Genomic DNA, 18,867 nt, shown 5'->3' on the forward strand with positions numbered 1-18,867 from the left:
AATAGGCGGGTTGATGAAATCTTGATAAGACAGTCAGACTCTTTCAGAGGCTGTCACATGTATCAGGGATTACGCCTCATTAGAGCAGCACTCAAAGGCAGCTCCCCCTCGATTTTCGTCTCAGAGTTTGATCAGTCTTTTTATCTAAACTGTGACGTCTCCTCTCCTCTCCCCCTCTCAGGCAGAGCTCATGTTTTCCTCCCTGCTACCTCCCACTGGCAGCTGATTGTCCCTCCTGAGCTGCAGGGAGCCATCATGGATCTCCTGGGGATGCAGGACAACCGCTCATCCCTGAATACTTGTCTCTCCATGTGGCGCGGTGTCATGTAGGAGGCCCACAGGCTGCTTGTCATGAACACTGACTGGAGGCTGAAGGGTACAGATGGTGGTGCGCTCTGTCCGGCTGCCCCCTGTCAGCCACAAGCCGTAGGTGTCATACCAAACTGAATATGGCACAAAACAACATTTGGACAGAGTGAAACCATATGTGTTGTTGTGCTTCAAAGGAGGCTATTAGTGTTAATAGTGTTAGTGTTATTAAAATCACTCTGGTAATTTAGACAGAAAGCGGAGCTGCAGCAAATGAGATTCACTGTTTTGGCTTAAGGTTTAATTTTGGTGTTGAATATGTTACCTTAGCCCACAGAGGGGCAATTAAAATAGAAAAAAAAACAGCAGTGAGAGAAATAGAGAGAGCTGGAGAAGCTGGACTCACAGACCAGCTGGTGTGCTGTGCGATTTGAAGCTGCCCACATGTGCATAGTGTTCACATTTGTGCCATTTCTAAGCTGCTACAGACTCTTGTTTCACTGTTGTTCAGTGCACGGTGATCCAGCCAAACCCCAACACCCTCCGCAAAAGCAATCAAATCCATAATCTATCCATGTCAGGTTTTATTTCTATTTATCGAAATAAAATCCATATTGCGTTCCTGTCGCTGGCAGAAAGTTTACAGATAAGCAGCAGTCCAATAAGAAGACTCAGCTTGAGCAATATTGAATTTGATATCAGCAAACCTTTATTTTAAGCTTCCTGTGTATCACCCATAAAGTTCAGCATACTGTCTGGCAGCAGCTCACTAAATATCACATTGTGGCATTTAAAAATATTGAAATAACAATAAAGCTATGCAGTAGAGGTGCCAGGCAAATATAAATATAACCCCTAAACATGTTATATTCCTGATAAATGTATGTTGTTTTCTTGGTGATCAGTTAGTTTGAACCAAAAGTGAAAGGTTTACTTTTACAAGATATAGGTTGCATTTAATCTTCTGATAACAAAATTGCAGTGTTTTGATTATCTTAAATGTAAATCATATGGCTATTAAAATGATTATCTTATTTTATAAGAAAATGGGCTGATCAATTCTACCTGTCTTTGAGAGTGATAGTTTGTGGTGTTAACTGTGGTTATAAATGGTACTTGAATGGACAAGTTCCCTGATACTAGCTATGTGTTGCTTATGCAGTTATTCTTACATGTATCAAAATGAAATTAGTAGCAACCTCTCTTTATCGACAAACAAATTAGGAGACTGTCAAATTAAGATAAGATAAGCCTTTATTGATCCCCAGAGGAGAAACTCTGTTGTTGCAGCAGCACAAGGACCGAAATAAGTACAGATACAATGACAAAGTAAAAGAAAAAAAGAGATATATAAACCAAAATAAAACAAAAAGTATGATACAGAAATGATACAAAAGCAATTTATGTCAGAATTACAAGGCAAGAGGTTTGATGGTGTGATGTGTAGCAGCAAAGTCAGCAGGTGCGTTGAAAGTGTTTCCATCAATACATTAACAAATAACAAATATAACAAAATTATATTCATATAACATAATTAGATAGAAAGTATCTAATTTTCTCTCCACTGCTGTAGTAAAGTAGTTTTTACCAGTCAGTGGTGGTAAGTGCATTGTTTTATGCTGCCGTCTGTTGGGGAAGCAGCATGACAGCTGAGACCAGCAGGCAGCTGGACAAGCTGGTTAAGAAGTCTGGCTCAGTGCAGAGTAGGAGCCTGGATTCACCGGGGATGGTGGTGGAGAGAAGCTGCAGGTCGCCATGGACCATGTCAGCAACCCTTCACCGCACCCTGGCGGGACAGAGGAGCAGCCACAGTGGGAGGATCACCTTTGTCCCCCCAGACTGGACAGCACCTCAGTCCAGGGCAGTGGCTCATCACCCAGCCTCTCTCTCTCTCTCTCTCTCTCTCTCTCTCTCTCTCTCTCTCTCTCTCTCTTTTTCTTTCTGTCTGCAGGCGCCCCTCCCCCTGGACAACATACAATAGTGCCTCATTTATCTATCTATCTGTCTGTCTATCTATCTATCTATCTGTCTGTTTGTCTGTCTGTCTATAGATCTGTCTATCTGTCTGTCTGTCTGTCTGTCTGTTGGTCTGTGTTTGTGGCCCCACACTGTCTCTGACGTCAGTTCCACGTCATTAGTCAGGGAGGAGAGGGTGCTGTCCAGGGTGCTGAAGCATGAGTCAGGTCTGTCATTGTAAAGCAGCCACAGAGTGGGAGTGTTTGTGTGTAGGGGTATGCATGTGTGTGTGTGTGTGTGTGTGTGTGCCAGGTGGACACTTGGAGTCTAGAAACTTCTTGGAGACATGTTCACAGGTTCACTGAGGATGGAGAACATTTAAGACCGGACGGTGTTTTCTCCCAAACTTTCTCGCCAACATGGACCTGCTTCCTGCCCAGGAGGCTGCTAAAATCTACCACACTAACTACGTGAGAAACTCGCGAGCCATCGGCGTCATGTGGGCCGTGTTCACCATCTGCTTCGTCATCATCACGGTGGTGATCTTCATCCAGCCCTACTGGATCGGGGACAGCGTCAACACCCCGCAGGCCGGATACTTCGGCCTCTTCCACTACTGCATCGGCAACGCGCTCACCTCGGAGCTCATCTGCAAGGGCAGCGTGCTGGACTTCGGTTCCATCCCCTCGCCGGCCTTCAAGACCGCCATGTTCTTCGTGGGGACCTCCATGCTGCTCATCGTGGGCACCATGGTCTGCTTCAGCTTGTTCTTCTTCTGCAACGCCGGGAACGTCTACACGATCTGCGCATGGATGCAGCTGGCCTCAGGTGAGGAGGAGTGTGGTCCTCATGTACTGCAGTACTGCACTAAAAAGCAGCTTTAAAGTATATTACTCGAGCACTTGTTACATTTTATGGAGCTTAATGCTTGTGCTCCACTACATCACAGAGGTTAATATTGTACATTTAACTCCCAGCATATATTTGACAGTTATAGTTAGAAGTCACTGCTCAGATTAAGATTTTATTATAAAATATATGATCAGTGTACAAAATATGACGCACAGGTACTGATTAAAACACCCATCAGCATATAAAGTAGTTAAAAGTTGCTCCACCTCCACCAGCTGGTGCACCAGTAGTTATGATCCAATTTCAATAATAACACTATACTCTTGACTCTTAAAGTGCATTTACCCAACTATGTGTGCTTTTTGATTGCAGATCTTTTACTTACAGTGGAGCATTCGTACATTACCACTTCTACCGAAGGAAAGAAAGTGAGACTGTCATCCACAAATGGTGGCCTTCAGTGCCAAAATGAATGTGAATACATTAAGACAAAAAAAAAAAAAAGACTTCATTTGTTCATTCAGAACTGACACACAACCTACAACAGAATGAAGCCACGAAGCTCAATATATTATATGTCAATATACTGATCGTTATTTCCTATGAAGCTAGATGAGTAGCATCGTATCAATATCCATCTCTGAAATAAGTAAAGCCAAAATGTCTGCTGGGTTTAGGATGAAAATTGCTCTTCGTTTTATGAGTTTAAGTTAAACTCTTGTCTGAGGTCAAAGGTCACAATCTGTGGAGAAACATGAAGTAGTGAAATTTCCCCATTGTGGGATAAATAAAGGAATATCTATCTATCTATCTAGTGAAGTGACTTCACCACTCATTCTACTTTTTAAAAGCTTATAGTTGCTTCAGTATCAGCGTCTAATTATCCAAATGAAGGCTAAGTTTTTACGCGAAAACACACAATAAGAAATTGAAAAAAACATTTCAAATCTTTACCAAAGTTCAGCTCCTGAAGATCTAATATTTAAAGTCTGAAATGAGTCATTGGGTCTGAAGGATGAGTGAGGCCTCTCTTATGAACTTCCTCCTCTAATCCGAGTGTGAGGTGATAAACTCATCCCGTCGTGAGCCGCCCTCTCACCTCTCTGGTTTCAGGCGTGGCTCTAGATGTGTTGTTCTTCACTGCGGGAGCCAACAGGGGATCCAGTTTCAGCCCAGACTCTGACACCTCTGATGGTGGATCGGTTACATGTAACAAGATCAGGCGTTGCCGTGTTGTTCACTGATCTAAACCTGCACCTGCCATACAATAAAGACCTGTGAAACGAGTGTTCCAGCAGATCTCAGATCCTTTACTTAAGTACTAAAGTAATACAAGAACGTAAAAATATTCCCTTTACACGTAAATATCCTGTAAAACCTCTTAATTAAAGTAAAGAAGTACTATCAACAAAATACACTTAAAGTGTAAGTACCCGCTCTGCAGTAAAATGTACCCTGTGGCTGATGCACTATCATACATTACATTATAACAAGTTTAATGGCAAAAATGGGAGAAACCCAGAGGAAACTTTACCAGATGAAGAGCATTTAACATTTAAGAACTTTCATAACAGTACATCTTGCAAATAGCACTACAGAGCATCTTTTGCCGCGCTGCACCATAAATAAACTGAACCGTTGGCACCATATGGAGCTACATCAGGGCCGGTTGCTCAGATCAACCTCCCTAATAATTATCCGTCAAAGTAAGAGCACACAAGAGGTAATTGTTGCAAGCCTCCACCATTTCACTGTCCTTCTTCCCCTGCAGCTGCGTTGATGGTGATAGGCTGCCTGATCTACCCGGACGGCTGGGACTCTCCGGAGGTGAAGAGGATGTGTGGCCAGAGGACGGATAAGTACACCCTGGGGAACTGCACGGTGCGCTGGGCCTACATCTTGGCCATCATCAGCATCCTGGACGCTCTGCTCCTGGCATTTCTGTCCTTCACCCTCGGCAGCCGGCAGGACAAACTGCTGCCGGATGACTTCGAGATGGAGGGAGCAGGTAAGAGTTGCTGCAAACAGGTGACCAGAGCAGGGATGTAAACGCCTCCGCTCTTGAGATCGGTATTAGGAGTCTGAATGCTGGTTGTAAACATTTTGAGTTGTCATCGCCATAAAAACGCAGGGGTTACAAACATCAAGATATCATTTTAATAACCTATTAGAGTGAATATCATTTAGAATCATAAAACCAATGATGATTTTGGGATACCCACTGTATCATATTTGATACACACATTTTCAACATATTACAACAAAATAAAGTTTTTGGTCAATCATATGCTGCTTCAATCAAGTAAACATTTATCTTAAAAGTATTAGTACAAAGACTTTCTAGCTTTGTTAGCATGAACCACATTGTACACATTAGGTTTATTAAGTAATTATTGATCTTGTTGATGATGTAGAGGGTCTCAGACATCTGTGCATCAACTATAATACAAGTTATTTGACAGTCTGGTTTGGGTGTCTATTTACCAGTGTGATGGATTTGTAGCAAAGGTCCAGTGTCTTAGATAAATTATTCACGAGAGTGTCTTTCCTTGTTTACAGAAAACCCCTGATAAACGCAGACCTTCAGGACCACCCCACCGTGTGATACAGATTCAGCGGCCACAAACAATCATCCACAAATGTCATGTAGTCTGGATGAAACTCTTCTCCTCACTTTCTCGTTTTTACATTTTCTGCTGTTTGTTTCATAGTCGTAGTGACTTTTAGTTAATCTACTGCTTCATGACAAGGCAAGATTTGCAGTGTTTTAATTCCTCATATGTCAAACACCTAATAAATCCATTGAAACAGGCTTCACACAGTGGTTTTGTGTTGTATGAACGTCCTTTTTATTGTATGGTGTGTTGTACAGTCTTGTACATTGACAGCTCACATAAAGTCTATGTTCTTCTGACACTGAGTCTTATTTTTGTTTTTCCCTAGGTCTCAACAGATACATAGGTTACTTTAATATGACCAGTTTGGGACACCATTACATAACATCAGATCTCACCATTTCTATGGTAAAAACAGTGACATTATTGAACAGTTGGCCATACATACGACTGAGCTCGAACACATCTTCCATACACTTTATTAAAACACAGCTACCCAGCTAAATAATTTTAGCTAAGATATAAGATTTGTTAAAAACTGTACATAACTGTAATATACATAAAGGCAAACTCTTTGGTACAGATATATACAGTTTATTTTCACTTTTTTTCCTTTAAATTGGGCTTCTTAACATGTCATCTTGCTGAAACCTTTCAAACACTATATTCCTGAATTGTAATAGGTGTATGAGAATACCAGCCTCCCATGAGAAAGAAAGATCTCTTTTATTATAATTAACTATCGACACTAAATACCAGGTGACAACGGATTGGTTATGGCTAAATAATATGACCTACATTATCAGACAGTGAATGCCTCAGTGAGAATCTGGAGTGTCTGTCTGGAGAAATGCTATAACCACAGTCAGTGTAAATGTCAGCCCAGTGTGCAACTTCCTAAGCCTACTTTACAAATACAAAATATATACCTTACATGTGTAATATAAGATAAAATAATTCTTAAAAAAAAACAAAACAAAACAAAACAACACAGCACTAATGAAAATGTGCGGGAAAAGTAGTGATAGCGAGTTCTTTTTAAAGGGGACAAAAATGACCAATAAAGGCTACATATCCTTGATTTGTTTGGGTTTTAGTGCAGGAGTGTAACAAACAAGGATGAGTCACTAGCAGTACAATAACAGGTTTGCTTAGTTGGGTGGGTGAACGGAGCACAGCAGTTGGAGCCAACATGACCACAAAGTAATATAATCCACCAGATTCCCGACGCCATCACACCGAGAACGAATACGAAGCAAACATACACAGAAGCATTAGTTCAAGAACAAGAACATAAGAAGTCCAAAACAATGAACCGAAAAAAAAAGAAATAAATATTCATTTGATATGCCCAAACTGGAAAGTGATCTGTTGCAGTCTCTGGAGAGAGGGGGAGGGAAGGGGAGGGAAGGGGAGGAGGGGAGAGGGGTGCGGTGGCCAGAGGTCTCCACTAGAGGGAGATCCAGGGGTGGCGTAAGCAGTCTGCGGCCGTGGCTCTCTTCTCTGGGATCAGCTCCAGCATGGGAATCAGGAAGTCAGTGAAGCACTCGGCCTCCTCACGGGGCCACTCGTACTTGTCAATCAGCACCTCCAGCAGGCCCCACGGCTTCAGCTTGGTGATGTGTTTCAAGTCACCTGCAGACAGAGAGCTCTGTGTCAGAGGGTCATGCAGCAGCAGAGCAGTTCCCCCACGTGTAAACTCACTACAAGGCAGTTAAGCCTGTGAATTCAAATATCTTGCTATGACATGCATTAAACATTTTACTTAATTAAATGGCAATGTAATTTCAAAACATTTCTTTTGAATAATAACATCTACTGTTGGGAAAAAAACTATTCTAATTTTTCAACAGACTATTAGAGGCAACTCGAGGCCATGAGCAGACAGAAAACCTTCTCCAATCTTGACACTGATGTTTCTTTTTTTCTTTTCTTTTTTTTTTTTTACCTTTCTTGGTGAAAAAGTCCTTGGAATATTTGCCGGACATTATGAGTTTGCGTGGGATGCTCCCCAGCAGCTCAATGATCAGCGCTATGTGGTCTGCACGGCAGACGATTGCAAGAGGAGAGGGGAAGACACAGACGAGACAAACGACAGATTGGTCAGACAGTGTCCCAGTCACAGGCCCACTCTGGGTGTGCGGGCGGAGGGATGAGGGGAAGGCTGAAAGCACATGGACCAGACTGTTGCCGAGGGTGGGGTGCACAGACCTGCAGCTAGAAGTCAGGGCATCAAACATGGCCACCAGATAATTAAAGAGCTCCAGGGGTTTTTAAACTCAGGACTGCCGCTGCAGTCAGGCAGACATTGGATGGAATACTTTCAAAGTTTGATGACAAATTCAACCCACAACTAGGGTGGAATATGAAGTGGATCAGAAATCAGCCTTTTCCCGACATTATCATGTTTATAAACCTGTTATTTGCACTAGTTGAAACAGGTACACGGGAACATTTCCCCCCTAACTTTAACACTTCACTATATCAACAAATCAATGCTCTGAAGCATTACAGGGGTTATGTTATTAAAGCCGTGCCACAGTGAGCAGCAGTGATTTTCCTGCTGAAGTGCTCCTGAACATGAAACAGGTGCAAAACTGTAACCTCTTGTACTTTTTAGTGTCACTTAAAAGATTTTATGTTCTGAAACTCATCTTATACAACCTCAGGCCTGTAATTAGGAGAAACACTGCAAGACGTTTGACCCTGATTACTTTTTCTGTAATCTCATGACTGTTTTACGTTTAAGCTAAATGCATTTTAACAAATGGGGTAAAACCGGATCACTCACTGCTGTGGCTGACCTTGCACTCAGATTCCGGAGAATTTCCCCTGTAGCGATCAATACAGTATCAAGTATCCAGCCAAGTCCTCTGGCTACAGCTGTGGAGGTACTGGATGTAACTCCACCAGGCAACTCCTGACACATTAAAACATGTCTAGTGGCACTGCTCATTGTTTTGCACAGGCCTGCACACACCACCACCATCTGAATGTGCTGACAGGAGTCTTGCCCCTTCGTCGCCCCTCCACCGTCCCCAGGGCGGGCCAAAGACAGAGGGGTGGCGTACCTCTCTTGGTGAAGTATTCCTGTGAGTATTTCCCACTCAGAGCATAGTGACGCGGGATTTTACCGAGCAACTCAATCATGAGAGCAAGATGGTCTGGAAATGAGGCACATCAGAGGGTGAGAGGGAGGACAGAAGTTTGGAGAGAAGAGGAGATGGCATACGGGAGAGGGGACAGAGGAGAGATGGCAAACAGTCATGATGAACAATGTATTAGGAACGATGGATGATGACAGCCTTGTATGACAAGAAGCACAAGTACGTGAAGCCTACATTACTTTTTCACATTAAAAGCTATTAAAAACATTTGAACACATATGCCATTCACTTTCATATTAGAGAACAAACCATGAAAATTGAATCTGATTGAAAACATACACACTAAAACTTGTACAGCAGAATCTGGTACAGGATGAGTGGTTAGTACATAAAAGGACAATTCCACCACAGAGAAAGAAGTGGAAAAATAATAAGCAGTAGCATCACAAGTTCATATTCTGTAGGTGAAAAAGCAGATTCACAGCTGCGGGGGCATGTGCCAATAACTTGAAGGTTAAATGTTGACATATACCTGACATGCTACAGCAGAATCAAGTCAGTACAGAAACCTCAAGCTAAGCAGCAAGCCGACATTAACATAAAGAAAGCGTATGGAGGAGAAGGAGGAAACGTGGACAGTGAGTGAGGAGATGAAGAAAAGACAAGCGAGGAAATGAGAGATGGCCCCATCTCCAGTGCAGTAAAAATGTGGTTTGAGGTGTTAGAAAGGAAATAAACACAGGAATATTGGTACTCATCATCACATGATTCACATCTACATTTCTTCTAAATATGAGACCATTTGAAATCACTGTAATGGAGTACCTCATTTAGCTGTTAACTCTGCGAAAGTTTAAGCAAAATGCACCGCAACGTATTATGCATACAGCACAATAAGTTGGAGTGACAGTCACAACTTGCCTTGCTTACTGTGAAACCCTGTAGTGTTTTTTTTATGAACCATTTAAAATTTCCTCACATATAATCAATGAAGGCAAATTTAACAAGAAAAACACCATGAAGCTTTTCACAGTAGCAATAACTGCTAAGTTTCTTCTCTTACCAGTGTAGCATACATTTCAAAAATACTTCTAAATGTAGCACTTAGGATTAAGGCTGTGCAGTTACAACTGGACAAAACAAAGTATGGACAGGAAGAGGAAGAAGTCCCAGCAGTACCTTCATCCCTGGAATAATCTTCCCCAGAATGTGGTTCAAACAAGTAGTCCCCTGTGGCAAGCTCAAAGGCCTGCGGAGACAACACAATCATCAGAAACACAGGAAAAAACACTGTATAAAGAAGGGACACATTTCAACTCATACAGTCTCTTAGGTCTTTTCTGTCCAACATAAATTGGACTATGACCTTTTTTTTTACTCACCATGCAGGCTGTGCTCCATATATCGGCCGGTGTGCTGTATCCAGAACCGATGAGTACCTCTAAGGACCGGTACTGCCGTGTCTGGATGTCTTCTGTAAAGTGCTTGTGCTGAGAGAGAGGGCGAGAGGGAGAGAGAGAGAGAGAGAGAAGAAAGAAAAACAAAACTCTATGACATGTGTAAGTAACAGACTGTGTCCTCTTACAATGGGGAAATGCAAGAATTATGTGTGTGGACTCGTAGATCAATACACCAAATTGAATGAAGAGCTGGAAGATTAAAGTATTTCTATTTTGGTAGCGTGATGACACTGGACGTGTCCCTCGCTGGAAGGCTTCATCCTTAATCAGGCAATCCCTCAGGTCATTATCAAGCGACTCACCACCCAGCAGGCATTTCCCAAGTCTGCAATCTTGACCTTGATCTGGTCGGCATTGAGTGGCTCAAGAGGGTTAACTAGCAGGGAGCCTGCTGTTAGCTTGCCTACATCAGAGCAGAGAAAGAGAGACAGAGAGATAAGGATGGACTAAACATCTGATAAGAGAAGAGCCTAACAATCAATATTCTAAAGTTCACATGGCTGAGCCTTAATTAAACTTCCAAAGCAGCACGGCCAGAGCAAACAGCTATCATAAAGCAGTTAGTAGATGTGCTGATTTTGGCTGACTGACCGTTTCCCAGGCTTTCCTCGGCTCTATATGGACAGTCAGACCCATCATCTTCGTCTCCCTGCAAGAGGCTTTGCTCCAGCTCTTCCTTCTGCAGCCCAGCATGAAGAAACCTCTCAGCGACTCCACTGCTGTGAGCACCCCTGCCTTCGACCTCAGCGTCCAGCTTCTCGAGATCTGCAGTGTCCACGCCGTTGCAGACGGGGTGAACAGGGGACTCTTGGCGCTGTTCCTCCTGACTTGTGGGCTCTGAGTTGCCATTGTGTTGGTCTTCGTCCCTCCATAGGGACTGCCTCTGGCCCTCCTCCACATGGCCATTGCAGTTCACCTCTGAAGGCCCTTCTGGTCCCACCCTCATGAGATCTGCATTCACAGTGCTCTCTGGGTGCATCAGGAAAAGACAGGTGACAAATGACTCATACCAGGGATTTTATTATTGTCTTAAAACCATGACAGAACATTAACCAACAGCAATAAACATTTGAAAAGTACTTGAAAAGTGACTCTTGTGACGTTGGCTTCTTACCCTCCGTTTCTTCATTCTCTCGCCCCAGAAGAGAAAGTTGTCTGAGAGGAGCGCAGGCCCGTCCCTTTGGAGACTGTGGGTCCTCATCTTCATAATCTTCCTCCTCTCGGGCTTCTGTTGTCTTTTCCATCTCCTCCAAGTCCAAGATGCACTTTTCTAGCAGCTCTGCCTGACGCTTCTGCTTCTTTTTTAACTTCTTCTTCTTGTTCTTGGACATTTTTACAGCCTGTCAGAGACAAATAGTAGAAATAAGATAGCTCTCGCGTATAGCGACTTCAAATATGTGTTATACTGAAAATGTGAGAAGCTGATGTCCTATGCAAAAAGTAAATAATAGAAGGGCTTTACCTGTTTAGGAGCAGGCGCTGTGCTTACTGAAAAGAGAATATCAGATGAGTACATACTGTTACCAAACTGTGCTCATGAAAGTTCATATGAACATGCATATTTGTGTGTCTCATACTTGCTGAACCAGAGGGGGGAGGCGCCCCAGCCCTCTGCCACTCTGTGGCTTCAGCTGCAAGCTTGCGAACATAAGGCTCTTCAACACTCATCAGGATATTCTCCGGCTTGATGTCCGTGTGGATGATCTGACACTTAGTGTGCAGGTAGTCCAGTCCTTGGAGTACCTGAGAAAGGAACGAATGGAGGATGATCAACTGATTTTAAAACTGTATCTGAACCGAACATCTTTTAGTCTTCTTTCAGGTATATCCACATTGTAAAAATATGAGGAGTAAAGGCTGATACACATGTGCCTCTCAGGAACACAAATCTAGGTAATGAGCAAACTGAAAACGAAATAAAATCAATGTAAATTGCTAAATATGGTAAAAATATCTGCTGTAAAATCAATTATCCAACTTGACGTTATATTGTTGAATCTGTCATTTGTAAATGCCCCCTTAGCTTAAAAAAAAAAAAAAAGAGCACATACATTTTTTCCTCGCTGCATCGGTCATGTTGTCACACTGCTTGTTGTTATATGTTTAACCATCACAAAATGCCCTGCCCTGACTGGTTTCCCCCTCTCACACAGCCTGGAGGCTACCTGGCTCGTGCCAACTAGTGAAAGCTACAGCTGAACCTTCATCAAGAGTCCCGAACATACAGAAGGTGTCACACTGTGTCTTGTGTTACCTGTCTCACGATGCTCTTCACACACGGCAGGGGCAGCCCCTGGTAGTTGGACTTTATTATCCACTTTAATAAGTGATGCCCCAAAACCTCAAACACCATGCAGACATCTGAAGATCACCACAGTCAAGATATTAACAACACAAGTAAAGCCAACCTGAAACCCTATCAGAAGAAAATTCAGTGGACACGTTGGTACTACGTGCTCGTTCATGTACATGAGAAGTAGCATTATTTATACTGAAAAGAGGGCAGGTCATAGGAGTGCAAACACAACAGTGGTGTTAGGGAGTCTCATATTACAGCTGCAGTTATCCCTGTGGCATTCAGGGGATCTTACTCAGCCAAAGTGTCGCGCTAGGTGGGACACACAATCATCCATCACCTGTTGTTTGCTTGTTACTTGCATAATGCTTTCAAGCTAAATTTGACACCAGGGGAGAGAATGATTCTTTCCTTGACAAAGTATTATCTGAGACTTTACAGGCTTTAGTCTTTCCAGTAGGAAGTAATTAAACAGATCAAATCGGAGTCACGAAAAAACAAAACACCATGAAGCATTAGCAGTATTTGGCTGTAAAGGATACGAGTTCCATTAACACCAGAAATCTTGAAGTCGTCCAGCAGCTGGACCACCATCTCTCGGTTGGGATCATTGGGGTCCGAGTTTCTTACCTGGGAACAAAGAAAAAGGAACAATGCAATCAAAACAATGAGGATTTACACTTTCTAATGTCGGACTGGAACAGTACAGGATTAACATAGATGACTCTTCATCAGTAACTGTTGTGGCTGTAATGGTTTGCAGCGCAAGCGGGGTGCTGCTGTCCTTGTGCTGTATGTACTGTGATAGATACATTATCTCCGATGTCATCAGTACATGTTTAGGTACATTTACTGTGTTTATTTATGTGACTCCAACTCCCCAAACTGCTGTGTGCAATTAACTCAGCTACTTACAGATCTGAGCAGTTTGATCTCATCCACTGCCGTCTCCGTGTAGTGCTCCGCACTCTTCACCACCTTCATAGCAACAAACCTCTTCACCCTGTAACCACAGAGCAAGTCAGGAAGCTGACAGGAAGCCCTGTACAAGGTCCTACCACAACAGTCTCACAGGAAGCTGATACTAAGTCTGTACCAAACTTCCATCCATCGTCTATACCGCTTATCATTAAGGGTCACTGGGAGGCTGGAGCCAATCCCAGCTGCCGTTGGGCGAGAGGAAGGGTGCATCGTGGACTGGTCGCCAGTCAATCACAGGGCCAACACATAGAGACAGACAACCATCCACGCTAATGTTCACACCTACGGGCAATTTAGAGTCTCCAATCAACCTAACGTGCTTGTCTATGGATTGTGGGAGGAAGCCGGAGTGCCCGGAGAAAACCCACGCAAGCGCTGGGAGAACATGCAAACCCCACACACACACGCTGCACCGTCATGCTGCCCTCTATCCTGTATCCAACTTCAGGCCTCAAAAACAAAACAATGTAATGCTGTAATAATGTAGAGTAAACTTTGGCCCGTACTGGATGTCCCATGCGAGCCACACAGTGGAGAAGTGTCCCCAGCCCAGTTTCCGGATGACATGGTATTTCCCGTTGTAAAGGTCTCCTACTTTCACATGGTGGTAGCCACCTAGATGAAGAAGAAAGACACCTGTTCACTAGACAGATCAACAACCAATATAGACAGTCAACCATAAGTGATTTCAACCTCAGTGCGACAAACCTCTGGTTAGTGCAACTGGGTTATCTGAGTTAAATTAAGGAAATGAATAATAACCATAATTAGGTTAGTTTATTTACTGCAAACCCTACAAACCCTACAAACACTTAGTTATTAAAAATAACTGGGGCATAATGTGCATGTAAACATACTAAGTAAGACGGGACTCGCCTTTGCAGTAGTCATTAGGGTCCTCCTGCTCTTCATCATCAGAGCCAAGGATCTCCTCAGGTTCCTCGGGTTCCTGAGGCGACGCTTCGAGCTGGGGCTGCTGTCGATTTCTGTGATTAACTGGCTGCCTGATAGACAAACACATGCACACCCACCGTCATAAGCTTCATTAGGAAGGAGAGTCCCTGACATCTTTCGTGTCTTAGTGCAGTAGTATTAAATTTCACAGCATGTCTTAACAAAAAATGTCTTGTAATTAATGAAATGGATTCATATTTTGACAAATACTTCACAAAGGTGACAAAAATGTGTTGGTAAAGAGTTAACCTTCATTAATGTCCATTCCATAAAATTTGCCACACCCAAATCCTGTTTAACACATTACAGGTAACTATTCACAAGACAAAATAGAGCAGCAGCTGGCATTATTCACACCGGAGAGCTAGAAAACTGCATTTGAACTTCTATATTTTCTTTAAACTGGCAGCAGCTGTTAAAATCTTTGTCAAATCCTTCCTGCCACAACAGATCCATGCAAACACTCCTCTTTCTACAGATATCCCACTTAAGGACTTGATAGAAAATATAGGAAACTTTAAATGATTCATCCATCAACACATGTCTGAACCAGAATGACTTTACTAATTTTAACGCAGTCCTATTTTGAGTTAAGTGTGTGCAGAGCAACTGTATTTTTAGGAAAATATAAAACACTGCTGAATCAGGACTTCAGTATTCTATATTGGATGATCTCAATAATAGATTACTGGTATCAGGTTCAAGAAGGCTGCAGCTGCATTTAAAAGAAAAAATAAACGCATCATCATTTGTAAGGGAAAAGAAAAAAAAAAAGATTAGAGTACAAGCCTGTGAGGTTGTCAGATGAAGAATCTGGTGGTAGTTTCTGGAGTTTGAGTTTCGAGTTTGTAAGTGCAGCTAACAATTTATCAAAGCAGTTGAACTGAACAGGATGGCCTAGGGGAAGGGTTCCTTAGATTTTTTTAATTGAAATTTATCTCATTTGAGGTTTCACTAATTAAGTTATAAAAATGTTTAGGTGTGCAATTAAAATGTAGCAGTTGTGGCGTTTCAACCAAGCACAATAGGGCATTTTCAGCAGCTAATGTGTTGGATGGCAAACGGTGCACGCTTCACAGTTCAGGAGATCTCCAATTAGAAAACAACATATTCAGTCATTTTATAGAGTAATAAAAATCGCATTGCCATGAGAGCATGTCTGTCTATCGGTCTGTCTGCCTGTCTGTGTGTGTGTGTGTAACATCCTATAATCCGTGTTTGCCAACAGTTCAGTTGCTAATATTAACTTGAAAGCCAAACAGCCTGATGTTACTTCCTCCACAAAGGAGATTAAGGCTGCTCATCACCATGGGAGCCAAGGGAGCCGAGATCACATTCAAATAAATTCCTAAACTGGTCTGTAGTGTCTGACAAATGGGCTGCTGGTTTCCACATATCTGTAGCCTACTTATTCATGCCTGAAAAGGGTATTTGAAGCAGAGAGGCTTTACCGCATGTTTGTGCACCAGTGACAAAACAAACTGCAGCAATTAATTATAGCTTAGCATTTTATGACAATTTTGCCTTTCTAATTTTCCGATTTAAAATGCATTCGCTGATCTTGCGTTACTGCAAGTCTTGTAATTAATAACACAATTTGTCGAAAGCAATCGGAATTAGAGCTAAAGATTAATCATAAATAATTTTTATTTCTCATAATCGGTCACGGCTCTTCACTGACTGACTATTGAAGAATGAAGGCAGGGATGAACCAAAAGAATCATTATTAAAATGTGGAACCAAACACAAATCTAATTAGTGATATTTTCATTAAAACAAACATGGCTGCTCGAATTTTTTGCTGGTGCTCAACACTAGATGTGAAGTAAGTGCGTTCTGATGTAAGTTTTCGATGTGAGGATCACATTAAACTAATGTTTACCCCGACAACAGATTCAGAGCTATAGCTCCAACACTCCTCCATGTCGTCTATCAACATGACTGTGAGCGTTACTGCTCTACTATACATATGGCGCCCAGCATGCAAGGATGACTGTGGCATGCAACGGTAGTGTTTTAAGTTATATTTAGTTTCTTAGTGTCATATGATTCTTATGCCTACTGGCTGGACATGCCAGTTTGAGGCATGAAGATAAAACTATCAGGAGGTGAGTGTCTGCAATAGCGCTGTTTTCAGTGAAACACCATGCTTCGGTGGGCTGATGTGGGCTTCTTCATTCTCTGGTTTTAAATATAGCTCAGGCTGTTATGCAACACTCCGGAGGATGCCACTGATGGCATGATTAGTAGATTGTCACGTGCACTAAAACAATCAGTATAGGAGATCAACACTCGAGTGGTCTATTTTGATTCCCAAAAGTTGCGTCATCTTATTGCAATCATTCATAAACTATTTTGATAGTGGGATGTAGCCTTCGGGTGGGTTATTTCAAGAACTGCATACTGCACATTCTATACAGATTGATTGCAACTTACATCTTGTTAAAATAACCAAATGAATGACGTCGCTGGCCTTACTTTAACCCCATGCAAACATGAAAAGCTACTGAAACCAACCTAAAAAGCTCAACCTGGTCATTCTTTTTAAGATGCATTAATCAACCTGTCACTTCTTGATCTTAGGATCATGCACAGACCAAAAAGAAACTAATAATCAGGTGCAAGCATGCAGTCAAGGATCTGGTGTCAGTCTAACACCTTAAGGCCTGGACCTGGTACAGACAGCACGTGTGCCAAATTGCACCAAACAACCACATCTGACTGACTACATGCATGCTGGAAGGTGTCATGTACGACATGCTCTAACTAGGGGTTAAAAACTCACTTTTTGCTGGTCTTCTTAGCTTTCCCCCTCTTCTTCCTCGCCTGGAGTGCCAGAACTATTAGGGGGAAAAAAGAGAAAAAAAACAGTGACCAATTATTTTGCCATTGTCTGGTTGCCATTTGTTGTCTAGCACCGTCTGAGGCAAAGGATACAAGCAGCGTTACCTCACCCTACAGCTCCGAAACTCGGTCATTGTGCAGTGTATTATGTCACATCAGCTGTCACCATCTAAATCACAATTGCAGCACATCTGTCGGTCTGTCAGTGTGATACTGAAAGCCATCTTTATACAGTTATATTCACATTAACGTTACATCAGTGAGCTATCCACCTAACTAGGTAACCGTTCCTCTAAAGGACTGTAACGATAGAGAAGTAGCGATGATTTCAGACTCTGGTTTGGCAAGCAGGTCAGTTAACACAGTACCGCCTGGTTAACATTGTCGGTGTTTCAGCATTTGTTGTGTGAAAATGGAGAGAACCAGATAGCTAAACGTAGCTAGTTAATCCTGACATGTCCCATTGAGGCTAAAGCTAATGTCTGGAGAGCTAGCGTAGCTCAACAGTGCGTGACAGACGCGTTCAATTAAACCACCATCTGAATGTATGCGGCTCGGCTGAACTTTACATTTGGGGGAACATCAGCTGCAGCATCGAGACACACACTCTCACACACTCTCTCACACACGGACTAACATTACTCGTGCAGTGTGCGGCGTGTCGGTGCGGAGGGTTTACCTTTTCTCTCCATGTTGGCTGGATCCTTAGCTTAGCCGTTAGCCACACCACCAGTGATCGAATGTTCCACGCATGCGCACTGACTCGTTAGGCTGGAGGGGAGCTTCCCCAGTGATGTCTCCACCTGAGCACAAACCTTGGTGGGTGTTTTTTTCTGCTACGCTGGAGCTGCAGGGCAACAGAGGCAGTCTGTCATAAGGAAGTATTTTATGTGGTAGTACTATTGGCAAATAGTTGGGTTTTTTTTTTAAACCTTTTATTCACTTTGGCAATGGCTTCACTCATCCAACCAATAACACAGGCAGGTAGCTGCAATGTTAAATGTGGTGGTTATTAATTGTTTTTAGTTACAAGACAATAAATTGGGTTTAGACTCAGAAATGAGGGCAGGCTGGGGCAAATTCTCCAATTTTTTATTGAAAATAATTGACTGATATATCTGATCGTGAGCATTTTTCAGTTAAAAAATTCATCACAAGCTGTAATCGAGACACTTTTCGTAACGTACCATAAAAACATAAATTCTGCATTTCTTCACTGATTTCTTGTTGCTTTTTGGCCAACTTGTGTGTTGAAACAGTACATCTGCTTTGCGTCTTCCGATGACGGTATAATTTTAACTTTATTTTGTCAGTGTGTTATGAAATTATGGATTAATAGATCATTAACGACGCTGCACTTTAGATGAACACTATAAATACCAGAACAGAACACTGACATTGATTTTCTATTTAAAAAAAAAAGAGAAAAGACAAAGACAGATAAAAAGGCCAGTGGTCACCCCTCCACCAGTGCACTGATGATGTGATGAATT

At 42.4% G+C, this 18,867-nt stretch overlaps 2 protein-coding genes across 4 annotated transcripts; one reads left to right on the forward strand and one right to left on the reverse strand.

Annotated features, from left to right (window-relative positions):
• Positions 1 to 2,681: 2,681 nt before the first annotated feature.
• Positions 2,682 to 5,166, forward strand: lhfpl5b (LHFPL tetraspan subfamily member 5b). Its single transcript, XM_070838919.1, has 2 exons — positions 2,682 to 3,093; positions 4,889 to 5,166. Exons 1-2 carry the CDS (start codon positions 2,685 to 2,687, stop codon positions 5,164 to 5,166), a joined length of 687 nt encoding a protein of 228 aa, XP_070695020.1. The 5' UTR covers positions 2,682 to 2,684.
• A 791-nt stretch (positions 5,167 to 5,957) lies between these two features.
• On the reverse strand, positions 5,958 to 18,140 carry srpk1a (SRSF protein kinase 1a). 3 transcript variants are annotated; one of them, XM_070839338.1, is made up of 17 exons: positions 18,054 to 18,140; positions 17,316 to 17,370; positions 14,453 to 14,580; positions 14,083 to 14,191; positions 13,511 to 13,598; positions 13,138 to 13,225; positions 12,554 to 12,660; positions 11,877 to 12,042; positions 11,762 to 11,787; positions 11,414 to 11,639; positions 10,891 to 11,268; positions 10,602 to 10,702; positions 10,222 to 10,329; positions 10,019 to 10,088; positions 8,804 to 8,896; positions 7,681 to 7,773; positions 5,958 to 7,367 (listed from the first exon to the last, which is right to left on the reverse strand). In XM_070839338.1, exons 1-17 carry the CDS (start codon positions 18,064 to 18,066, stop codon positions 7,183 to 7,185), a joined length of 2,034 nt encoding a protein of 677 aa, XP_070695439.1. In that variant the 5' UTR covers positions 18,067 to 18,140; the 3' UTR covers positions 5,958 to 7,182. The 3 variants fall into 3 exon arrangements, with proteins under 3 accessions (XP_070695439.1, XP_070695441.1, XP_070695440.1); XM_070839340.1 differs by lacking the exon at positions 8,804 to 8,896; XM_070839339.1 differs by lacking the exon at positions 7,681 to 7,773.
• Between the last annotated feature and the right edge of the window lie 727 nt (positions 18,141 to 18,867).

The sequence above is a fragment of the Pempheris klunzingeri genome, chromosome 11 (assembly GCF_042242105.1).
Source record: "Pempheris klunzingeri isolate RE-2024b chromosome 11, fPemKlu1.hap1, whole genome shotgun sequence".
NCBI lineage: Eukaryota > Metazoa > Chordata > Actinopteri > Acropomatiformes > Pempheridae > Pempheris > Pempheris klunzingeri.

Excerpts from the sequence above, each read along its gene's own strand:
- srpk1a (XM_070839338.1), bottom strand. Across the intron at positions 12,043-12,553 it reads TGAAGAGCATCGTGAGACAG|GTACTCCAAGGACTGGACTA; the intron begins GTAACACAAGAC and ends TTCCTTTCTCAG. Across the intron at positions 11,269-11,413 it reads AGAGAATGAAGAAACGGAGG|AGAGCACTGTGAATGCAGAT; the intron begins GTAAGAAGCCAA and ends TGATGCACCCAG.
- lhfpl5b (XM_070838919.1), top strand. The coding sequence starts at position 2,685 with ATGGACCTGCTTCCTGCCCAGGAGGCTGCTAAAATCTACCACACTAAC. Across the intron at positions 3,094-4,888 it reads ATGGATGCAGCTGGCCTCAG|CTGCGTTGATGGTGATAGGC; the intron begins GTGAGGAGGAGT and ends CTTCCCCTGCAG.